The sequence below is a fragment of the Erythranthe guttata genome, chromosome 11 (assembly GCF_056151865.1).
Source record: "Erythranthe guttata isolate IM_541 chromosome 11, IM_541, whole genome shotgun sequence".
NCBI lineage: Eukaryota > Viridiplantae > Streptophyta > Magnoliopsida > Lamiales > Phrymaceae > Erythranthe > Erythranthe guttata.
The window spans coordinates 1,727,111-1,748,446 of NC_142543.1; the positions used below are offsets into that span (position 1 = coordinate 1,727,111).

Consider the following 21,336-nt stretch of genomic DNA (forward strand, 5'->3'; position numbering starts at 1 on the left):
AACAAATCGGGAAAAATATGAGATCCACATGAGGTGTGTAATACTATCTGAATTCCGGAAATTGGAATGTAAAAAAATGTTCCAAAATTAGAAAATTTTGGGTCGGAATTAGCAGGATTCGTAAATTTCAAATTTTTGGTCCCTTCAAATGTAAAACACACAACAATGGAATTTCAAGTGTAATATTTGGAATTTTCAGATTATTTTTGAAATTAAAAACGTGGACTGAAAATCAAAATATTATATATATTCCAATTTCGATCCAAATAATTTCAGAAAAGTCGGACCTCGGATTGACAAATATTGTTCCTGAAATTGAAAATTTCGTTCCAATTTCAACCTCCAGTACACTCAAAGGAAGGTAAATTTGAAAATCAAAATATCATGTATATTCCAATTTCGATCCAAATAATTTCAGAAAAATCGGACCTCGGAAACTGGCGTTCCAATTTCAACCAACCTCCGGTACACAAAAAGAAGGTAAATTAAAACAAAAGGCCCTAAATCAATTTTTTTTTAAAATTCTTCTGAGAGAAAAAAGCCCTAAATCAATTAAATGACATGGTACGAAATTCAAAATTCAAGAATCCACGTCTGTCACACTCATCACAATACAGACGTGGATCAGAAATCAGTGACACATCTGTACCTGCATATTCGTTAATATTTACTCCAGGGATTATCGAATTCTTTAAACAAAAAATAAAATAAAATAAAATAAAAAAACTCAAGATTAAAAAAAAAATGAAAACAAAAACACAGTATAGCATAATCCGGTTGCTTTAACAATCCAACGTTCAAAATATATGTTAGTCTCGAAAACACCTATCAAATTCTCCAATACAATTCATGCAAAACAACTGCTCAAATAAAAAAAAAAAACAAATCGAGAGAGAGAGAGAGAGAGCGGAATATAAATACGAAACCGACTCGACTCACTCATATAATTTGCACGCCGAAGAGTTTAAAACCTTTTCCCCGCGGCGAATAATTATTCGCCGAAGAAGCATCCACATTTTGCGTCACATCTTCAACCGCATTCACAACACTCCCCTCAAAATCCATTCTCTCGACCCCATCCAAACCCGCCTCCGCCACCTCAGCCAGCTCCCTCGGGCCAACACCGCCTTCCACCACCGCACCAACGCCGTCACTATTATAAGCCACATCAATCAAACACATCTTCTTACCTCCACACTCGTACGAGTAGAAAATAACCTTATCCATCGATTTCAACCCCTTATCCTTCGCGAACCGATTCCACCCCCTCGTGAACACAAAGCTCTGGCTACTCTTCCAATAGCAATACCTAAACTTCCACGGACTCATCCCCCTATCCACAAACGTCAGCTCCAAATCCATTATTCCGCCATCTTTCCCATTTTGCCCCTCCACCTTATCCATGATTCTCGGGAAGTACTTCACCGCGTACTTCTTCGGTATCACCAGTCTGTTCAGCTTGCTCACGTCGCTGGGCGTCAGCTCCTTCTGGAACAGCTGCCGCATCCTGACGCCCACCGCGCCGTGAGCGGAGGCCGACAGGCGGCGGCCGCCAGCTACCTGGCGGCCGTGCGACCGGAGGTACTCGGAGAATCTGGCGGCGTAGGTGCCGTCCTTGATCATGTTGAGGACGGCCTCCGTGGTGAACTGTCTCTGGAAGTGGGGCTCGCAGGCGGTGATGGAGGTCCACGGGAAGTTGCGGTGGGTGGCGCCGCCGACGCAACCGCCGCTCGGGCGGAGCGTGATGGAGGCGCTGTCGTAGGCCATGGCGGCTTCGACCTCCGACTTGAAGGTGCCTAGCCAGTTGCGCTGGTGGTTGGCGTATATCTGGGCGCCCCAGTTGCCGTTCGATTGGCTCACCACACCTTTGAACTTGGAAGGCGGCGCCGCGGGCCCACTGTTGATGATGTCATGGCCGGGGAAGAAGGGGAGGGCGGTGGTGGTGGTGCTGCTGCTGTTGGAGTCGGAGATTTCGCTGCCGGATAAAATGCTTTTTTCTTCCATTTAATGATGTCCTGACAAAATAAGCAATAATGTTCATGCAATAAACTTTGAAATGAAAAAAAAAAAGGACTTTTACGAGCACACAATATCCAAATCGATGACTGAATTAAATCGAGGAAAGAATATCGATGGATTGTTTAAAGATAACATGCAGTAAAATGATAAAATACGAAGACAACATAATAATAGATAGTAAGAACAAAGGTTTTAGAACGTAACTTTCAATCGTATAGTAGTTTACACTCTACTAAATACCACAATTTGCACGAGCGAAAGAGGTGCGAGACAAAGATTTATGTAAAACTTAAGACAATTGTTAACAAAAACAAAATCAAGATTCATTAAATCAAATCTAAACTCAGGAATTCGAAACGTAAAACATTGCAATTAAAAAAAAAAGGGTTTTTCCGCGTCTTAAAGAACATGGACACCCTAATTCGTATAAAAGTCACCGTTGTAAAATAACAAAGACATAAACCACTCATTTATTGCAGCTTCTTCGCTATAAATACGAAGGAATATTCACAGTCAGCCTCCGTTATCGAAAACAACGGGAAATAAAAAATCGAGGGCAAATACACAACTGGATTTCATTCAAATCTAGGGCTATTGGGATACAAATGGGAAATAATCAGTCAATTTATATGGCGAATTGTGACATAAACAAATAAGTAACAAAACAACAAAGTCTTGTGCATCACACACATCGCAAAATTGAGTAGTAACATAAAATGATGATAAAATCAATCATACACAACTTACACGAATTAGGAAAAAGGCGAAAATCATAAATCATAACGAAAACAAATTACTAGTAAATAATGATTCAATCTATTCCAAACAAGTTGCAATCATAAAACACACAAAAAAAATAAGTTCCAAACCAAGAAATAAAGAAGATAAAAACGTAAATCAGATCCGAAAACACCATTGACAAACACTCCAATCATTTGATTACCTCGGTGCAATCGACAAATCTCCGAGAGCTAAATCTCGACAAAAGGGTTTCTCCAGAACAAAATCGGGACTCAATGAAGTCCAAAATATATAAATGGAAGATAAAAATCAATGCGTTCGGGATATAAATACGGCCAGGTTTTATTCCAAAATATATAGAGGGAAAAATTTAAGACAACGAACGTAATAAGGTGACACGCTTCAGTAGGCGGTTGGTGCATTTCGTAATAAATGCAAAATGAGTATGATCCAACGATTTGCATTTAAAGATTTTCAAATTAAAAATTTTATCCAAAAAGGGAAGAGGTATTACGGAGGATAAAAACAATAAATTCAAATCCATAAAACCCTCGTAAATTCCTAAGAACAATATCCAATACCGAAATGGTTAAATTTTTCCCCCGACCAAACCATTTTTCGAGAATTGCCATTCCCAACTGAAAAAACATCCATTGTACGACAACAAAACCAAAATAAATTCAATTTATTACAATTTATTTTATATTATTAGAAAAACCAAAAGGCAACTTATCCTATAATTCTTATAAAATCCATAAACTCTCGAAATATTTAATCCTAATATGATAATTTTTCCAAAATCATACCCAAATTCAAATTATTGTGTGTGTGTGTGTACACAATAGAGTGGTTGAAATATATATTCTATAATCTATAATGTCAAATGTCACATTAAGCCATTAACTCATTTTTTAAATAGTTTTCTTAAAATTTATCGATTGGTTGATTCTCCTAAAATAATCTTCTTGTGTTTGTTATAATATAATTTGACAGAAAAAGGCAATTTCAGGTGTCATTATAGAAAACCATGCAACATTAGTCACAAAAAACGGCACATGGTAATCGAAAAAACATCTATCACCAAAAGACGTTTGAAGAAAAGTTTTGGGACGAAAAAAAAAAGTTTCAAATATTAAATCGAAATTATGAAATCAAATAAAGCAATGGACTTCAATACAGACTTTCCGACTATGAGTGACGAAAAAAAAATTATATCAATTGTCAATGATTTATCTTAAACATGCCATTCTCTATCTCCGCCTAAATTTATTAATCAACCTAACCTAACTTTTTTCTCTTTAATGTAAAACACTTCGCCAAAAGAGCTATCCAAATTGTAAAATCACATGCTTCGAGAAAAAAGTTCAAATAAAGCCGTAGGTACCAAATACGTGTCACTTATTCGCGTTTACCAAATCATCATAGGATATCCTTAAAACCGTCTTTTGTCGTGTGCAAACTAACTACTAATTAGATTTGCTATATTCGCCGTATAAACTCAACGTGTATATATAGATAACTTCCCACATTGAGCACATCCACAGGTACGTGTGCGTGATTATGTGTAAATCTACAGTTCAAAACTATTAGTACTAGATATAGCATCTACATTCTACAAAACCCAATTTTCGATCTTTTTCGAACACATAGAGCAAAAAAAAAAAAAAAAAAACTCCGATTATAATATCATGCAATTGTTCGAGCAAAACATAATCTCATGATTAAATTAGCAGAAAGAAACAGTACCTGAACGAGGGTGAAGTTTCAGCATATGGATTAACCCCAGCACCAAGTTTTAAATACTGTCCGAAAAAATTAATAAGATAGAATTAAAGAAATAAAAAAAAAGGGGGGGAAATTAATTTCGGAAGGAAGTAAAATAAATAAAACATGATAGTAACAAAATAAAATTTCCAACTTCCAAACCTGTAGATAGAAATTTCCCATTCTTGATTCTATGCGTATCAGCTTGTTCAAGGAAACAAAAATCTTCCTTGTCTGAGTTACATACATCATTGAAATTCCTCGCAATAAAATACAAATAAAAATAGTTAAAAATAATAATTATTACAATTATAAAATAAATAAAGATTAGATGAACTAGAAAGAAACACCCCATGTTTAATTTTCACATAAAATATAAATAAATTTGTGTATTTTCATTTTATGTAAGAGACATATTTCAAGAATTCAAATAAGTATAAATCTTGAGAGAAAATTGGGATTTAAATAAATAATTAATTAATAAAAATGAGCATAAAAAACCACAATATCTTCCGTTAAATCAGAACCGTATGCAGGCGTACCTTCCCAAAATCTTGAACAAGAACATCAAAAGTCACGCCCAACTCAAGACCTGTTGCGCTGGATAACCTATGTCGGAAAAACACAACCTAGATTTTCACTAATTAAATAAACAAGAAAACAAAAATACATATATGCAAAGGGTTTCTCAAATTCTCAACCCTTCTTCATCATTCCAGAAAATTTTCCACGATGAATTATTTTACCACTTCAGAACAATAAATCTTCGCAATTTCATGTATACATATTTCTCTCTCTCACCTTTTTGACAATAAAACACACACACACACACACTGAGTTCTTCGTGTATTTGGTGCAGTGGGGGTAGAAATTGTGGGAAGCCAGAAAATCAATTGATAGAGGAGAGAGAGAGAGAGAGAGCTAGAGAGAGAGAGAGAGTGAAGCTGACAGAGAGAGAAGTGAGCAATCGCATATGCAAAAATATACACTTTATACAATTGCCTGCGATTGCTCACTCTCTTCTGTCAGTTCTGATTCCCCCTTCTCTCTTTTTTGCAGTCCATTTTCATTTTTTTTTTTCTTCTTTTGATTATAATAATCACTAAACGCAACCAACCCCCCCCCCCCCCCCCCCCCCCCCCCACTACTGCACCAGATACAGAGAACCCATTAAACTTTCTTTCTCTCTTGATTATTGCAGAAATCAATTTGGTCAGATCTGAGAAAAAGAAGGAAACCCCATTTGTGGAAAGAAAGAATGGCAGGAGGAAACACCAAGAAAGTAAGAAACCCTTTCAGCATTATTATTATTATTATTATTATTAGGGTTTTCTCTTTCTTGATTTTTTTTTTTGTTTTTAATTTTCTTTGGGGGGTGTGGTTTTATTATTATTATTAGAGAGGGTGGAGAAATGAACTACCACCATCTGAATTTGTAAGGTTGTGCACATTTATGGGTAATAAGTACGTTTGTCTCTTCACCTTCGTCTTTTGCATGTTTTTCGCAACAGACAGTTGTTCTATATTTATGTCCATTCATATTCTGCCCCGAGGATTGATAGTCTTAGTGTGCTTTACCTTCACGCATGTGACTTTTTATCCCCACCACTTTTTTTTTTCTTTCTTTTCGAGGTACCAAAAGGACACCACTTGGGCGGTGGATGCTACACCCGGCTATTTATATCCGATAATTTGATTCATAAATTTAATCATACATACACATCAGTGTGTGTGCGCGCGCGCGATTATACGGTGCAAGTCCATAATCAGTCATAACATCTAATTTAAATTTAAAGACACCACATGTGTATAAAATTTTCGATTTATCCAAGTGCGAAATAGGAAACCAAGATTCGAAAAAGATAGAGATGGTTGATGGTTTAGATTCAACGAATCCTGCAAATTCAATTTGGATTATACTTTTGGATATTTTGCCGAAATGTACGACCAAGATTAACAAAGAGATTTTTTATATCTCTTTCTTCATACTTTACTCTTGCCAAAACTTATTGAATTACGAATATGAAAACACACACACACACACATATATTAACAACTAGTGTACTCATAAGTAGTACATGCATCCGATAAAATAAAATTCATCAAATTCCAACAAAATAATTCAAATTCGTCCATACATTGTATGAATTAACCAGTCAAGTGATGTGATCACCTCGGGAGTCGTGTTGACAGGTTTTGTCTCTCCAGAATATTTTTTTTTTATTTAGTCATAAATAAATAGGATACATAAATAAAAAATGATTTGATCAAATTTGGATCGTTATTTCTTCTCATCTAGTTTATTAATATTTAATATTAAATTGGGCTAAAAAAATGAAATTGGGCCTGTAGGGCAGAGAGCCTAAATAAAAGGCAGGCCTAAATTATATAAAGCACTAAAAAAGTAAAAACCAAACCCCAATTGGAACGGTAGTTAGTACGGCCGCGTCATTCACTAAAATAGTAATAATAACAAAAAGAAGGAATAGCAGCTCCCCTTATTTCTGCTTGACTTTGACAGCCCTTTTCAAATTATAATTAAAATTAAAAATTAATAACTCCGTTGAAAGTCGCCGTGAAGCCCCAAAATCACGGCTTGGAAACGGACGTGGGTCCTTTCATGAGGGAAGAGGGTTCTCCGGCGTCAACGGTGGCGGAGTGGACCGACATAGTAGGAGAAATGGGTCCCGCGGAGAGGTGGTTGGAGGAGGAGGGTATGATGGGGTTCCGGGAATGACAGGTGGCGGTGGAGATGGCGGTGGCGAGAGAGATGGGCATGAGGCAGAGGCCTTTGCCTTGTAGGTATTGCATGGCGGAACCCATGTCGTCCTCCATCAGCTTCGCCACCTGGTGCTCCGCCACAGCCATACCCTCGTTGTTGTTGTTGTTTGATGATGACGCCGCCGTCTGTGTTCTGTTACCGCCCCTTCCCTGCACAGTCATCTCACTCCGTTTAGTTTCATGCATTTCGTTGATTGAAAAAGAATATGTAAATTCTGATAAATTATTCATGGGTATTATTGTCATTAACGTGGTGGGGTTTGGGTTGGGTTGGGTGGGTTTAATTGGAAAGCAAATAATTAATCAATTAGAAAATAAATTATATATATATAATATTGGGTAAATTACGAAAACCCCCTAAACTTAGGCTAAATAACGAAAATCACCCCACCTATCCGTAATAACCAAAATCCCCCCTTATTAACTGTTTAACAGAAAATGTGTAATCTATTATACATTCTGTTAAATAAGTGAGAAATAAAAAAAATACCTATAATCGTGTAAAGTCTATTATCTGCAATAAAACAAAAAGTCCGTGAAAGGGTTGGTGCAAGACGGAAACAAACCTCATGGGGTTTGTGTTTTGTAATTACAAATACGTGGAGGTGGACTTTTGTAATTTAATCTAAGTTTAGGGTGTTTTTGTAATTAACCCTGTAATATATATATATATATATATATATATATATATATATATATATATATATATATATATATATATATATATATTACCTCTGAGGATGTATCAGTGACAAGTGGGGCAAGGGCACCAGCACCAGCACCAGCACCGCCTAATCTGCTCATGCTTAGAACCTGTATGCATTTAAATAAAATAAATAAAACAATATAATGGAAGAATCTTAGAACCAGTTGCTTTATAAAACATTGCTTTCCCCATACCAATTAATTTGTTCAATCAATACATTTGGGGTTTATAATCTTTGCAAATATATAAATATATCTTTCAACTCGATTTTGATAAGCAATTGAGTCGAGCTATAAAATTTTAATCGAGTCAAATATAAATCAAGCTCGATCTCCTTAATTTTTTTAACCGAGCTCGAACTTCATATATAACTTATTAAACACAAATATTTGTTCGAATTTGGCTCGTTATGTGAACAAATGGAGCTCAGACGATCTCAAATCGACTAATTTCTACCGCTACTCTACACATTTTTTACGGAGTTTTTTTAACATTGTCAACATTCATCCAGAATTTCATACCCATTATCATAAATAAATACCTACTGCATAAGTATTATTAAACAAATATTACTAGAATAATTGTGTGTGTGTGTGTGTGTGTGTGTGAGAGAGAGAGAGAGAGAGAGAGAGAGAGAGAGAGAGAGAGAGAGAGAGAGAGAGAGAGAGAGAGAGAGAGAGTACTTTGACTTGGAGCTGTAGGAATTTGACATAGTCGATGATCTCATCTAGCATTGACGCTTTGTCTGTCTGTCATTCCACAAATAAACTATGTCATAATCTCATCTCATTATTAACAACTCTTATCTTTCTGTACTCCCAAAAGGGTTATTAAATTCCAGACCCTATATTATATTTTATACAAAAATTAATTAAACTCTTCTTAACAAAAAATATTTATAATTCATCAGTTTTTGTTACACACAACACACACACGACCCACACGCACGAAACGTGCCAGGCTTTATTTAGACACAAACTAACAGACTTCCGGGTGAGATATTATCAACTGATTAAGTGAGTTCTCTAATCATTTCCATTTCATCTTCGCCACACACGTTTCCACATGGACACGTGCCACATATGACACCTCTTGCATTGGGAAAAAATTCACGGAATTGCTGTAATTTCTATCCGGTCAAATTACGAGAACCCCCAGGTAAGGTAACTGAAGGGTAAAACAAACAAAATAGATTTTATGTGAATTTAAACGGCCAAACAATGGTCATTTGGAGGTTTTTGTAATTATGCAAACATAAGAGGAGTTTTTGTAATTTGGCCTTACTTCAGGAGTTTATCGTAATTTATCCTAATTATTATTATATGCAAACGAAGCTGACAATAACTGAAGGTAAATTGTACTTTTGATTCAATAAGTATGCATTTTTGTGTAGCAAAATTTATTTCGTGGGGCAAATTTGGTCAAATTTTCGTCTAAAAAAATGAGCCAAAATATTGCCGCCACGTGGTATACTATTTACTAGCAGTTAGGCAGCAGGGTAAATTAGTAATCATGCTAATTAATGAAGGTGGAGCGAAAGTACTACCTTGTTAGCATTGGGTACAAGCTCCTGTAAACCCTTCATTCTCTCCGCAATCCTCTCTCTTCTCAACTGCCCCCATGTTTCATTTTCACCACAAAGAAAACAAAAAAAAAAAAACAAAATCAAAACCCCAATATTCTCTCAACAACTACAATCAAACAAAACATAGAAAATGACCACAAAAATTAATTAAAATATCAATTTTAAGAATTATATTTAAATAAAAAAAATTATAGTTTTTTGTTGATATACAATATTGACCGACTTACCCTTTCAGCAATACTGTGAGGGTCGGTGGCCTGCCCTCGCCTGGCCCTCACCTTCTGCCTGGGCCCTCCCGCCGCCCCTCCTCCGCTTGTCGCCGGCTGAATCATCGCCGCCGCCGCCGCAGGGGCTTCGAAATTCTGAGGGTGGTGGAAATTGTAGGGTTCATTTGCTGTTTGACCAAGTGACCCGGTGAAACCATTGAATAGAGATTTAACTGATGCATCATTGGCCTGTATTTATTTATTATTCACACCGAATAATTCATCAATATATAATTCGATTTTTTTCAAATTATTTCCGTTATTCTATAATTTGGAAAAGTAGATTAAAATTAAATAAAAATAAAGCGCTGACCGGATTATCAGAATTGAAGGAGGTGCCGTCGTCATCATCCTGAGGAATGGAGAGGAGGCCGTCATCGCCTCCAGGCGGCGATCGGAAGCCATTGGCGGCGGCTAGGGTTCTGGAGAAAAACTGCTGCTGCTGCTGCAGGATCAACGCCTTAGCGGCGGCGTTGCTGATCTGAGGGTGCCTCATTTTCGAAGCCGCCGACTGGTCGCCCAAGTGGGGGAGCAGGCCAGGAGACTGGTCGTCGGCCCAGGGGAAGGAGGAGGCGGCGGCGCCGGCGGAGGAAGGGACGGAGGAGAGTATTTGTTCGAGGAAATCGTCGTTAGACGACGTCGGATCGAAGTATGGAGAAGAGGATAACTGGCCGTGGCTGTGAATTTCCTGGAGATTCAGCAGCGAGTTTAGATTATTCATGGCCGGAAATTCGCCGCCGATCTCTCGCATATATGATATATATATATATATATGTATGTATATGTGTGTGTATAATCGGAGAAAGAGAGAATCGTGTTTGGGGATTGGGAAATTTTGGAATGTTTATGGAAAAATGAGGACTCTACCCTCAAGACTAGACTTCTCTGTAGCAATAAATAGCAAATGCTACTGTACACTCTCTCTCTCTCTCTCTCTCTAACTTTCTCTCTCTACAAATATAGAAACATAATTATGTATGTATAGGCAGGTAAACCTTATCTTTTAGTATAAACGTGGGGGCTCTTAGCTCTATAATTGCGGGATGTTAGTTTGGTTTCATTTTCAATTTTCAAATATCTATATTTGGATTAACGGTTATTATAATTTATGAGTCACGATTTGTATTTTATATGGCATTATTCTATTTTTAATGTTGCTGTAACAAATAATTGTCGACTTATTTTGGGGAAATAATTCATTAATTTAGTATGCTTGATTCTTGAATACAGAATTCTGTTAAACAACAACAGAAAAAAAAAAAAAAAAAAACAGTGTTTTTTTCTTAATTAAAACAAATTAAGGAAATTAAATAAATGAGTATTCGTTAATAGATTAGTAGTAGGAAAACTAATGGACTATTAAAACGGTGGGCCCATCAATCAAGGATGGGTTCGTCAACTGAACCAAACATTGTACACAATGGTACAACAAATCTCATCCCTTGTAATACCCCAAACCAAAAAGGCCCTTAATGTATAATAATATGGCTTTTATTTTGAGCACATTTGGAGGCCCAATGGCTTTTATTTAATTCTAGATTTATTAAATGGTGAAATTCGAATCCGTGATCTCAATATATATTTGAGCCTTAGGGTCCATTCGGGTACTTATATCGGATTAGTTTGGATTAGAAAAATTTGAATTAATTCTCTACTGGCTATTTAATTATGTAGCTAGTAAAATGTTCAGTTCATTCAATTTAATCTTGTATCAAAGATTTGTTAAATTCTGATATTATACGTGATTTGTTTGTAAAATCTTTTATTTAATAAAATTAACATGTATATTGAAGGATAAAATTGACTTTTACTTATTTAGTCGTTCCATATTAAATTAATCTTAGCGGATGGAATGCTACTAAATTAAGAATTAATAGCATATAACAACGAACTCGGTTTCAGTAGCATGTAAAAAATATGAATCTTGCCAACAGTACGTGTAGCCCCTGATGTTTAGTCAGTAGAACCTTATATGAAACGAATCCTTAATCGACTCATCTATATCTATATATACATATTTATTTATGTATTATGTAAATTGAGTGATGAAAGAATAATATATAATTTATTATAAACTACTTAATAAAACATTCAATTATAATCTTATTATACACATTAATTACACCTTGGAATCACCAAAACACTAGGCTATAATGCTCTGCACTATTATGGTTCCCATTTTGACATTTGCATTCCCAAAGATCCTAACACCGCCGTTTTCTTTTTAATTAACTTGTAAATTAGTACTATATTTTATTTCATCCATATATTGTATTTTGATAAAAATAAAATATAATATAAAATATTTTACTTACATGATACGAATAATTTGTTTCTAGGAGTGGCCATCATAATGTTGCACAATTATATACAACTAGGAGTAATTCTACATAAGAATAATTGGCAAAATTGATATAAATCGAATACATTGGCATACGTAATTATAATTAAGAATCCGTATGAGCAAGTTTATATTAAACAATTGATAACCTCTCGTGTGTTTGGTGAGATGTTTAAGAACTGATAAGTTATTACATATTATTTTTAGAATTAATTTTAAAGTGTTCGATCAATTATTTATGATTAAGTTTGGTCTGAAGGTTTAATTTAGAATAGATGTTATATATACAATATATTGATGGATATTTTTTATATATAAATAAAAGATACGTATGTAAAGTGTACACCACTAAATATATAAAGTATTTACTAAAGTATAGTGTGTGTGTGTGTGTGAATTATTGATTTACTTTATTGTTTATTCTAATGTGAATATATTTATTTTGCTAATTATTATAATTAATTAGTTATTATCATTGTTTCGATCCTATTGATATTTTATGTCGGAGGGTACGTTCCTTTACATATATTTTCATGTAATTAATTAAACTTTTATAACATATTATATATATTAAACTATGAAATATATTACATTATCTAATGATTTCAACTCTTTGGTAGCGAACAATGTTTACATAAACTCCGACCAATGAATATCCAAATTCAGTGTTTCGGGGCATGTTCGTTGAACTATGAAATTTAAGATGCATTTTAATAAATACTAAATAAATTATTTTTTTATGTAATAATATTCGAAAATTGACCATAATTATTTTTGTTTGTTATTAGGGGAAATATGCAATCCCCCCCTCAAATGGAAAATATTATGAGTAAAACCCGATTGACTTTTAAGACTTTTGCACAAACCCACATCCCAAACTTAATTAGTGAAACCCCCTCAATTAAACATAATAAGACATAAGTACCCTTATTAATAGTTTTTATAATAAATCAAATATTTAATCACGATATCTTTCCATAACCGTTTCCCTTTATTATAGGCGAACGTGATTCTCCTTTATCTACATGCGTGATTTGGTCAATTGCTTTATTTGCCTAATAATCCTTCTAACAAATTTATACAGCAGACCTTGGAGTCGTAATAGGATCTGAATTTTTTAATAGAAAAAAGAATTAACTGAATCTGAAAATTAGCTGGACACGATTTTTAAGAAAAAATGCATGCAACTAATATTTAGTTCCGCCAAAAAAAAAAAGTTACTCACAGGCGTGGAACCTTCTAGTGAAACCCTGACATTTGAAAACGACAAATTGCCAGCATAAAACGAACCACCTCTTTGGAATACTTTGACAGGATCACGTGCTTCGGCTGGGTATCTATGTACAGAAGAATCTGTTGTGGCCAGCCATATACCATTGTTATTACAGTAGTCACATTGTAGTCGTATTCATCTTGCTTGTTCTGTTAAATACAATATTTGGGGGGGGGGGGGGGGGGGGGGGGGGGGGTTGTACTTATTTCTTACTGCCTCAGTTAATCTTCAAACTATGCAAGGTGCAGGATTAATGTCTAAGTGTAATTAAATTCAATAGTCACATTGTTTACACAATAGTCACATTGTTGATACAGTAGTCACACTGTAGTTGTATTAATCATGTTCTGTTAAATAAACTACTTGGGGGGGGGGGGGGGGGGGGGGGGGGGGGAGGGGGGTTGTGGAGAGAATTTTGTAGTCACAATGAAGTCTCGCTGTAGTTATTATCTTACTGTATTTGCACAAATCAAGGTTCATAGATGGTAAAAGTAGCTGTCAACATATTAAAAAAATACATAAAAACTAGAATATCAGTTGGCAATTGTTGGGTGTGATTCTAATGGCCTCACCACCAAGATTGTATGTTCGATCAGCCTTGTTATATGTCCAGAGGATGATTAATGCTGCATTTTGCATCACAATGTGCTTTGTTATTTTGTGTTTTGCGAACGGGAGCACAAAGTTGTAGAAAGGCGTACGTCGTAGGCATTCGTAATGGGCAGGTGCAAGGTTTACGCCGTCAAAGAAAGACACAATTGACTTCAAACTCCCTCTGAATTGTGAAGTCCACTTACCATGTTTACGTGCCTGTTGCGCCATTTTTCGCATTTCTTCTGTAAAAAGGCATGTAAATTTGTTATAAAAAAGTTTTTAATAATAACTAATTAACAGAGTTATCAGCAATATGACAGCACATGACTATATATTACTACAACTATGTAGACCCTACACACTTAACAAATGGGCAGAATAGGACTTAATATGACTCAATTATAGCATGGAATGTGGTAATGTGGCTGTATAACTACATATTCTGGCCTAGTCACATATAGTTATGATGGTAATTTGACTATGTAACTACATAATCAGAAACGGTCTTGTAATTAACAATTTACCAACTTAGTTAACATTATTCATCCATGCCAGTGGAGGTCTTTAAACACAGGGCTACAACATGACTCCATATGAATAGACCACAACATCTATTGTTGTGAACTAATATATCAACGCATACCAAACATGACTGTTGCCCCAAAAACTTTGTGTGTACAAAAGTAATCCCATATGAAACAACAAAATGGATCTAATCTGGATCTACGATCACACATGCAGACATATACAACTAATTACATAAACATGCATACATATACCATACATTATATCAACATGACTACATAAAACGACTATAACAATACACTAATTTAGTTTCAATTTTTTATAACATACTCAAATCAGAGCATATTTCTGCTGCAAATGTTAAGGAGTCAGAACATTATTAACATTGGAATACAACTAATTACATCAACATGCAGACATATGCCATACATTATATCAACATGACTACATAAAACGACTATAACAATACACTAATTTAGTTTCAAATTTTTATAACATACTCCAATCAGAGCATATTTCTGCTGCAAATGTTAACGAGTCAGAACATTATTAACATTGGAATACAACTAATTACATTAACATGCAGACATATGCCATACATTATATCAACATGACTACATAAAACGACTATAACAATACACTAATTTAGTTTCAAATTTTTATAACATACTCAAATCAGAGCATATTTCTGCTGCAAATGTTAACGAGTCAGAACATTATTAACATTGGTTAAATTGCAGTTTGGGCGTACATACAGAACACTTTTCACTGAAATCCAAACAACTATAGATTCAATGTGTATGTAGCATAGTCACATATAGTCATGATGCAACCATAAATCATCCCCAGAAACCCCTAAAGTGAAATTAAATTGGATTTACTGGCACAAAATACTATATTTTTGGCAATATACAAAAATTGATTGGCAAAAACAAAGGATTTAAGTATACAAACTAACCGGCATCAAGATGCATAATGTCCTGAGGATTGGGTCTTCGTTTACGCTTCTGTGATGCTTTCTTCTTCATTTCAAAAAGCATATTCGTATGTGACTATCGCAACTCAAATTCACGGGATTATGAATACCGAAACACCACTGAAATAAAACACGACTGTGAATGGGAAAGTGGGTGGACGATTTTGTAGCAACTGTCTTCGATTTTAGAATGTGACTGCAAACTCGCAACGAGTATTTTGATTTTTTTGCCAGTTTTTGATTTTGGGGAAAAATCCCAATATGTGCGTCTTCTTTCTTAAGGATGCTGCGGTTTAATTTTTTTTTTTCTTTTTAAATGTTTAATTAAGAGCAGTTTATTAGAGAAACTAAATAATTAACCATAAATAGTGGGATTAGGTGCCTTATTAATAGGGATTTTGAAAATAATATATAAATGTAAAAAATAAACGTGAGATGCTACTGGAGGGGTAAGAGGGGAATTAAATATTTTAGGGGGTTTTCACAAAGGAAGATTTATGGTATGGACTTATCCCTAGTTTTTATCTATAAGAGGGGTGTATTGCTAATGACCCCTTGTTATTAAGTACACTAATATTCAATCTTATGTTTTGTGTACACTGCGATAAAAATTAGTCAAACTCCGAACGTCCGAGTTATAAAGAGAGTCAACGATCGATTTTATTTTATTTTACCCTTATTTATTTATTTTACTATTTTGTATATGTGCACAAACTAGGTTCACGTTTATTATGTGGCTAATAAAATTCCAGAAGATTGAAAATGTGGTTGACATTTGTTTTTTAAAGATTGAAAATATTAGTCGACAATCTTCATAAATAATATATGCTTTAATCTTTATATACTAAAAATGGTTCCCTGCAAAAGTTTGAATAATCAATCAATCAATCATGAAGAATATATTTTTTTTAATTTAATTCCAAGAATTTTGTGATTAAATGTTCTGGAAAATAGACATGATTTGATTTCATATAATGGGACTTGTACCCAAGATGGAGTACATAATTCCATATTCCATTCTTAAATTTAAATCAGTGATTTATTCCATATTATATTATCATTATTAAACCCATAAATTTGGCATACTTTTCTAGCTTGACTTAACCATATTATTATTTATTTAGTACAATTAATTTGGTGTGTTGAAACACACCAACTGCCAGCCAATCTTTATGACTATTATCGGAGCCGACTGTCATCCCGGAACCAATTGAGCTATATATATATATATATATATATATATATATATATATATATATATATATATATATATATATATATATATATATATATATATATATATATATATTGTGCAAGCGTTGGGTTAATTGATATTTAATACAACAACACAATTACAATAAATTTATATATGAGATATCAAAATAAAATGAATTGTATGTTTGTGAACTGTATTATTTGCTTTCCCACATCGGTGAAACAAAGTAACACTTTTTGGTTTATATAGCACAGCAAAGAGAAGAGTTTGTCCCTTCGGGGACATCCGATAAAATTGGAACGATACAGAGAATATTAGCATGGCCCCTGCGCAAGGATGACACGCATAAATCGAGAAATGGTCCAATTTTTTTTTTTTTTTTTAATTTTTCCTTCGATTATTTTCGTAAAATTTTTACTCCTTACATAAAATGTTCCTTTTGAAAATGTGCATAGATGTGTGTCCTGTAATGTCCATAACTGTAGAATTTCCGTGCACCCGAAAACTCGAAGGAGGTTAATTTTCTTTTTAAATCTTGTTATGCAATGTGGTCGATGAATATCGAGCTGGTTCAATCGCTGTTCAAATTGGTTTCCGAATTGAAACACTCTGCAATATTATCTGGATTTAAGTCTCTAAACAACAATGTCGAACAAACAACAGTGGAGTTCGATAAATTGGAACAAAACACAAATGGCGAAAACATTGCTACACATTATAAACATCAACTGTCCATAATTTCGAACAAATCACAGATCAAATTCGAGGCAGAAATCGAACATCGTTTTTTTTACGAAACTCTGAATCCAAACAAATCCGCGATCAAATTACGCAGATATTTGCAATTTTCATCACTCGAGTCATCATTGTAAGAGCCACAAACATTTATGAAATTTCAAGTCAAGTTATTTTTCATTACAAGCAGCAGCACAGAATATCGATGAATCTCCAAAATCAGCCCCAAAATCGCTGAATAGAAATCGAAAGAAATTTTGAAGTGCTTTATAGTTTTTTTCTCACACGCATAATTTGTTCTCCGGTGGTTTCAGGAAATCAGAGCTCGGCATTAACCTAATCTCGCTTCCCTTTGTAATACCTACAAAGATTGCGAAACAAGAATTTCTTCTCAAGTTAGCTTCTTCCACAAACATAAATCTTACATAAACCCAAGCTAGTCACACACACACACACACACACATATATGTATATATATATATATATATATATATATATATATATATATATATATATATATATATATATATATATATATACACACACTCACACACACGGACCTCTTCAGCAAATTTAATCAATATGGTTGTCCTGGGTCGTTGTTGCCCATCCACGGGTACAAAATGAGCAGTTACGACAGCTGGAAAACCTGCATTATACAACACTCCCTGCAAAAAAAAAAAAAAAAGGAAAAAGGAAAAATAAATAAAATAAATAAAGAAAGAATTTATTAGAGTCATTTACCAACAGAAAAGTAACTTAGAAGCTCTATTTAGTGTAGTGCATACCCTCACTATTCCAGCAACAAAAGCTCCACAATTGAAGGCGCCCATATCTTTCGGTATCGAAATAAATCTAAAAAACGTAACATCTCAAAGTCGGTACAATATCACAAGAAATTAATTTAAAAAAAAATCGAATTTGTGACATAAATTGGAATGTGAATTAATGAAAACCTGTTGACCAGAAGTTCCTTCTCGCTGATCATGTACTCGTCTTCATGCTCGGTGCCTTTTTCGAGAGAGTCGGCCACCTGACATTAATATAATTTAAAACTAAAAGCCACGAGATTGCTCTTTCCAAACAACGAGAGGTAAAAACGCGTATCTCTACCTTTCCAAACAAGACTTTCCACACTGTGCTGTGTATGAAAGATAAAATACCCAATAGTCGAGTCTCTCTTCTGTTACCCTACAGCATCAATAAATTATTAAAATATTTAAATGAACAATCAACGATTCACTTCAGTTACTTTCTACATTGCACAAGCTAAGCCTAATCAGAACAATCCGCCGATAAATGTATTTGTCTATTTCAACAAAAATCAGATATTACATTTCAAGAACTTATATTTCGGAAATTTCGCCTTTCACAAATAATCTTGTAAGCAAAAAAAAAAAACCCGAGTAACATGCAAAGAACTAGCACGAGAGAAATTGACGCAAACAATAAGCATGAGTCGTAATGCATTACGCTACATATAGACGTAAGAAAACAAAGTCAACCTTCGGTTTGAAAAAATAAATTATGTATTATGCTACCAACGAAGTTTCGCACCTTCTCCCTATGACAGAGAAGTTCGAGAACCCTAGCTCCAACAGCATAACCAGCATCCTCTAACCTGATCCACAAGTAACTCGTCAGCTCTCCGTTTATACATAAATCAACATCCAAATAAGCATTTATAAACGAAAGCCTGATCATAATCATCCTCTAACCTACTGACAATTATCAATCCAGCTTAGATAATATATTCCCCGATTATTTTAGGTAATGCAAAATCGCAACTCGAAACACGAAATCAGGCATTGCGACTCAATTTTAAAAATATTCCACTCGGATATTTCTACACAATTCGGAACGAAAAATAATCAATTAAACGGTAGATTACCTTCGTTCCAATTCTCCAATGTTATCAACTTGTGTCTGATTGTATTGAACGAGCTCGGAAAACAAGAATGCGAATGCACTCAGACTAACCTGCAATCCAATAAAATCAAACTAATTATCAGCAAAAAATAATACTCAAAACCTAAAAAACCCTAATTTAACCATTTTCAAAACGGATCGGTGAAAATTAGGAAATGGATCGGTGATTCTTGTCGAATTAAACTTGAAGAAAATACCTTCCCACCTCAATTAATCAAACATATGAAATGAATCTTTAAAAAAATACCAAAAAATTGAAGATCTGAATTGTAAACAAAACCTCTTGTTTCCCCTTGCTGATGGGCCTGTCTAGAACGTTCGAATATTGCTTGATTTTCCCAACTCCTATCATCACTGCTTTTCAGCTCAACTCTCCAACTCTCTCTCTCTCTCCAGTTTCCTATTTTCCCTTTTGCTCTTTTCTTTGAATTCGTTTATTTTATTTTCCTTCAAAAAAAGAAATAGCTGGGTGAAGAAGAAATATTTTTTTTAAATTAATTTTTTAAATTAATTATGTACAACGGGCCATAATTAAATTTAACGGGCTCGGCTTTTTTTTTTTCTTGGGACTGATTCATATAGTTTTGGGTTAAGGCCCGTCAAATATAAAAATAGTATCTAATTAAGTACCATAATTTAAGCAATTCCTAAGACTTGATAAATACATAGACACATTTTAGTAACGTTGCGCATTTCGTAACACTATGAAAAAATACTACGAACAAAATTATTTCAATGTTATCAGAACCGGACCGGACACAAAACCGGATAGGTTTTCGGGTCACGGTTGGACCGGTTCAACCGGGTTCGACCCGGGTTTTTTAATTTTTTAATTTATTATTTTTTTTAATTATTGTATTAATTTTAAACTTTAAAAATACAATATTCCTATATATATTTTATATATTTTACATGTCTTTTCCATTTTAATATCATATATCTCACTTCATTTTGTTTTATTTATATTTTTATTAACATTTTTTTATTAACATTTTTTATCTCTCATTTGACATGTCTCTTTCTCTCTCTTCCCACTTTCTTTTTCCTTTCTTCTTCACGCAGCAGCCCCTCTCTCTCTCTCTCTCTCTTCCTTTCTCTCTCCTCTGTAAATCCAAAAACCTTCCTTCTCTTCTTCTCTTCTTTTTCTCTCCTTTCTCTCCATTTCGGCCTCCGACCACTGAATTCAGCCCACCACCGCCCAGATTCGCCCACCTATATAGTCTTTACAACCAAGATCCGTCCACCTCCAGCCTCCGACCACCGGATACAACCCACCGCCGCCCAGATCCGCCAACATAACAGCCTTTGCGGCCGAGATCCGTCCACCATATACTTTTTTTGACAAAATCCGGGGTCATTAACCGGTTCGCCGGTTTCCGGGTTTTACCCGGTTGAACCGGGTTTGTTCATTTTGACCCCGGTTTTCAATTTCTCCGGTTTTGGAGTTCAAACCGGACCGCCAAATTGTTGGGTCCCGGTCGAACCGGTCCGACCGGCCGGTCCGGTCCGGTTCCGATAACATTGAATTATTTCATAGAAGTTAAAAATTAATTTCGCATTTTCGGATTTTAATATAAAGACATTATCAATAAAATTAATATTTTTAACTGAAATGCTAAATCCCACATGGAAATTACTAGATCCTGCACGTAATAAAATTTCTTTCTGTCTCTAAAATCTCAAACGTCAGTCTTTTTTCTCTCCCCCAAGCAAGTTCTTTTCCCCTCATGCTTGCACAAAAACATCATAAAAACAGTATTATAATTCGAGATTCGAACTTGAAGAAAACCTTCTGATATTTATTTTACAATCAAGGTAATCATTCTATCTCAAATTTATTCTACTAATTAACAGTACAATAGGTTTTTCTTCTCTCTTCTCTCTC

The 21,336-nt window shown here is 34.6% G+C and overlaps 3 protein-coding genes and 1 non-coding gene across 6 annotated transcripts; 1 reads left to right on the plus strand and 3 right to left on the minus strand.

The window, feature by feature from the left end:
- Positions 1-764: 764 nt before the first annotated feature.
- On the minus strand, positions 765-5,643 carry LOC105964159 (AP2/ERF and B3 domain-containing transcription factor At1g50680). Of its 3 annotated transcripts, none has more exons than XM_088825829.1 (5): positions 5,326-5,440; positions 5,067-5,133; positions 4,687-4,758; positions 4,507-4,562; positions 765-2,015 (listed from the first exon to the last, which is right to left on the minus strand). In XM_088825829.1, the coding sequence occupies exon 5, from the start codon at positions 2,002-2,004 to the stop codon at positions 940-942; it is 1,065 nt and encodes a 354-aa protein (XP_088681955.1). In that variant the 5' UTR covers positions 2,005-2,015; positions 4,507-4,562; positions 4,687-4,758; positions 5,067-5,133; positions 5,326-5,440; the 3' UTR covers positions 765-939. The 3 variants fall into 3 exon arrangements, with proteins under 3 accessions (XP_088681955.1, XP_088681953.1, XP_088681954.1); XM_088825827.1 differs by having other exon boundaries at positions 4,687-4,784; XM_088825828.1 differs by having other exon boundaries at positions 5,067-5,643.
- Positions 5,644-6,851: 1,208 nt separating this feature from the next.
- Positions 6,852-10,910, minus strand: LOC105964160 (bHLH transcription factor RHL1). The gene is made up of 6 exons (XM_012988677.2): positions 10,176-10,910; positions 9,824-10,051; positions 9,558-9,623; positions 8,695-8,760; positions 8,038-8,118; positions 6,852-7,455 (listed from the first exon to the last, which is right to left on the minus strand). The coding sequence occupies exons 1-6, from the start codon at positions 10,611-10,613 to the stop codon at positions 7,114-7,116; spliced, it is 1,221 nt and encodes a 406-aa protein (XP_012844131.2). The 5' UTR covers positions 10,614-10,910; the 3' UTR covers positions 6,852-7,113.
- A 6,146-nt stretch (positions 10,911-17,056) lies between these two features.
- Positions 17,057-17,159, plus strand: LOC148766764 (U6 spliceosomal RNA). Its single transcript, XR_016034607.1, has one exon. It is a non-coding gene; the product is annotated as a U6 spliceosomal RNA (small nuclear RNA).
- A 322-nt stretch (positions 17,160-17,481) lies between these two features.
- Positions 17,482-20,067, minus strand: LOC105964161 (Transport protein particle (TRAPP) component). The gene is made up of 8 exons (XM_012988678.2): positions 19,732-20,067; positions 19,414-19,502; positions 19,080-19,143; positions 18,636-18,713; positions 18,479-18,555; positions 18,311-18,377; positions 18,083-18,190; positions 17,482-17,883 (listed from the first exon to the last, which is right to left on the minus strand). Exons 1-8 carry the CDS (start codon positions 19,801-19,803, stop codon positions 17,854-17,856), a joined length of 585 nt encoding a protein of 194 aa, XP_012844132.1. The 5' UTR covers positions 19,804-20,067; the 3' UTR covers positions 17,482-17,853.
- Between the last annotated feature and the right edge of the window lie 1,269 nt (positions 20,068-21,336).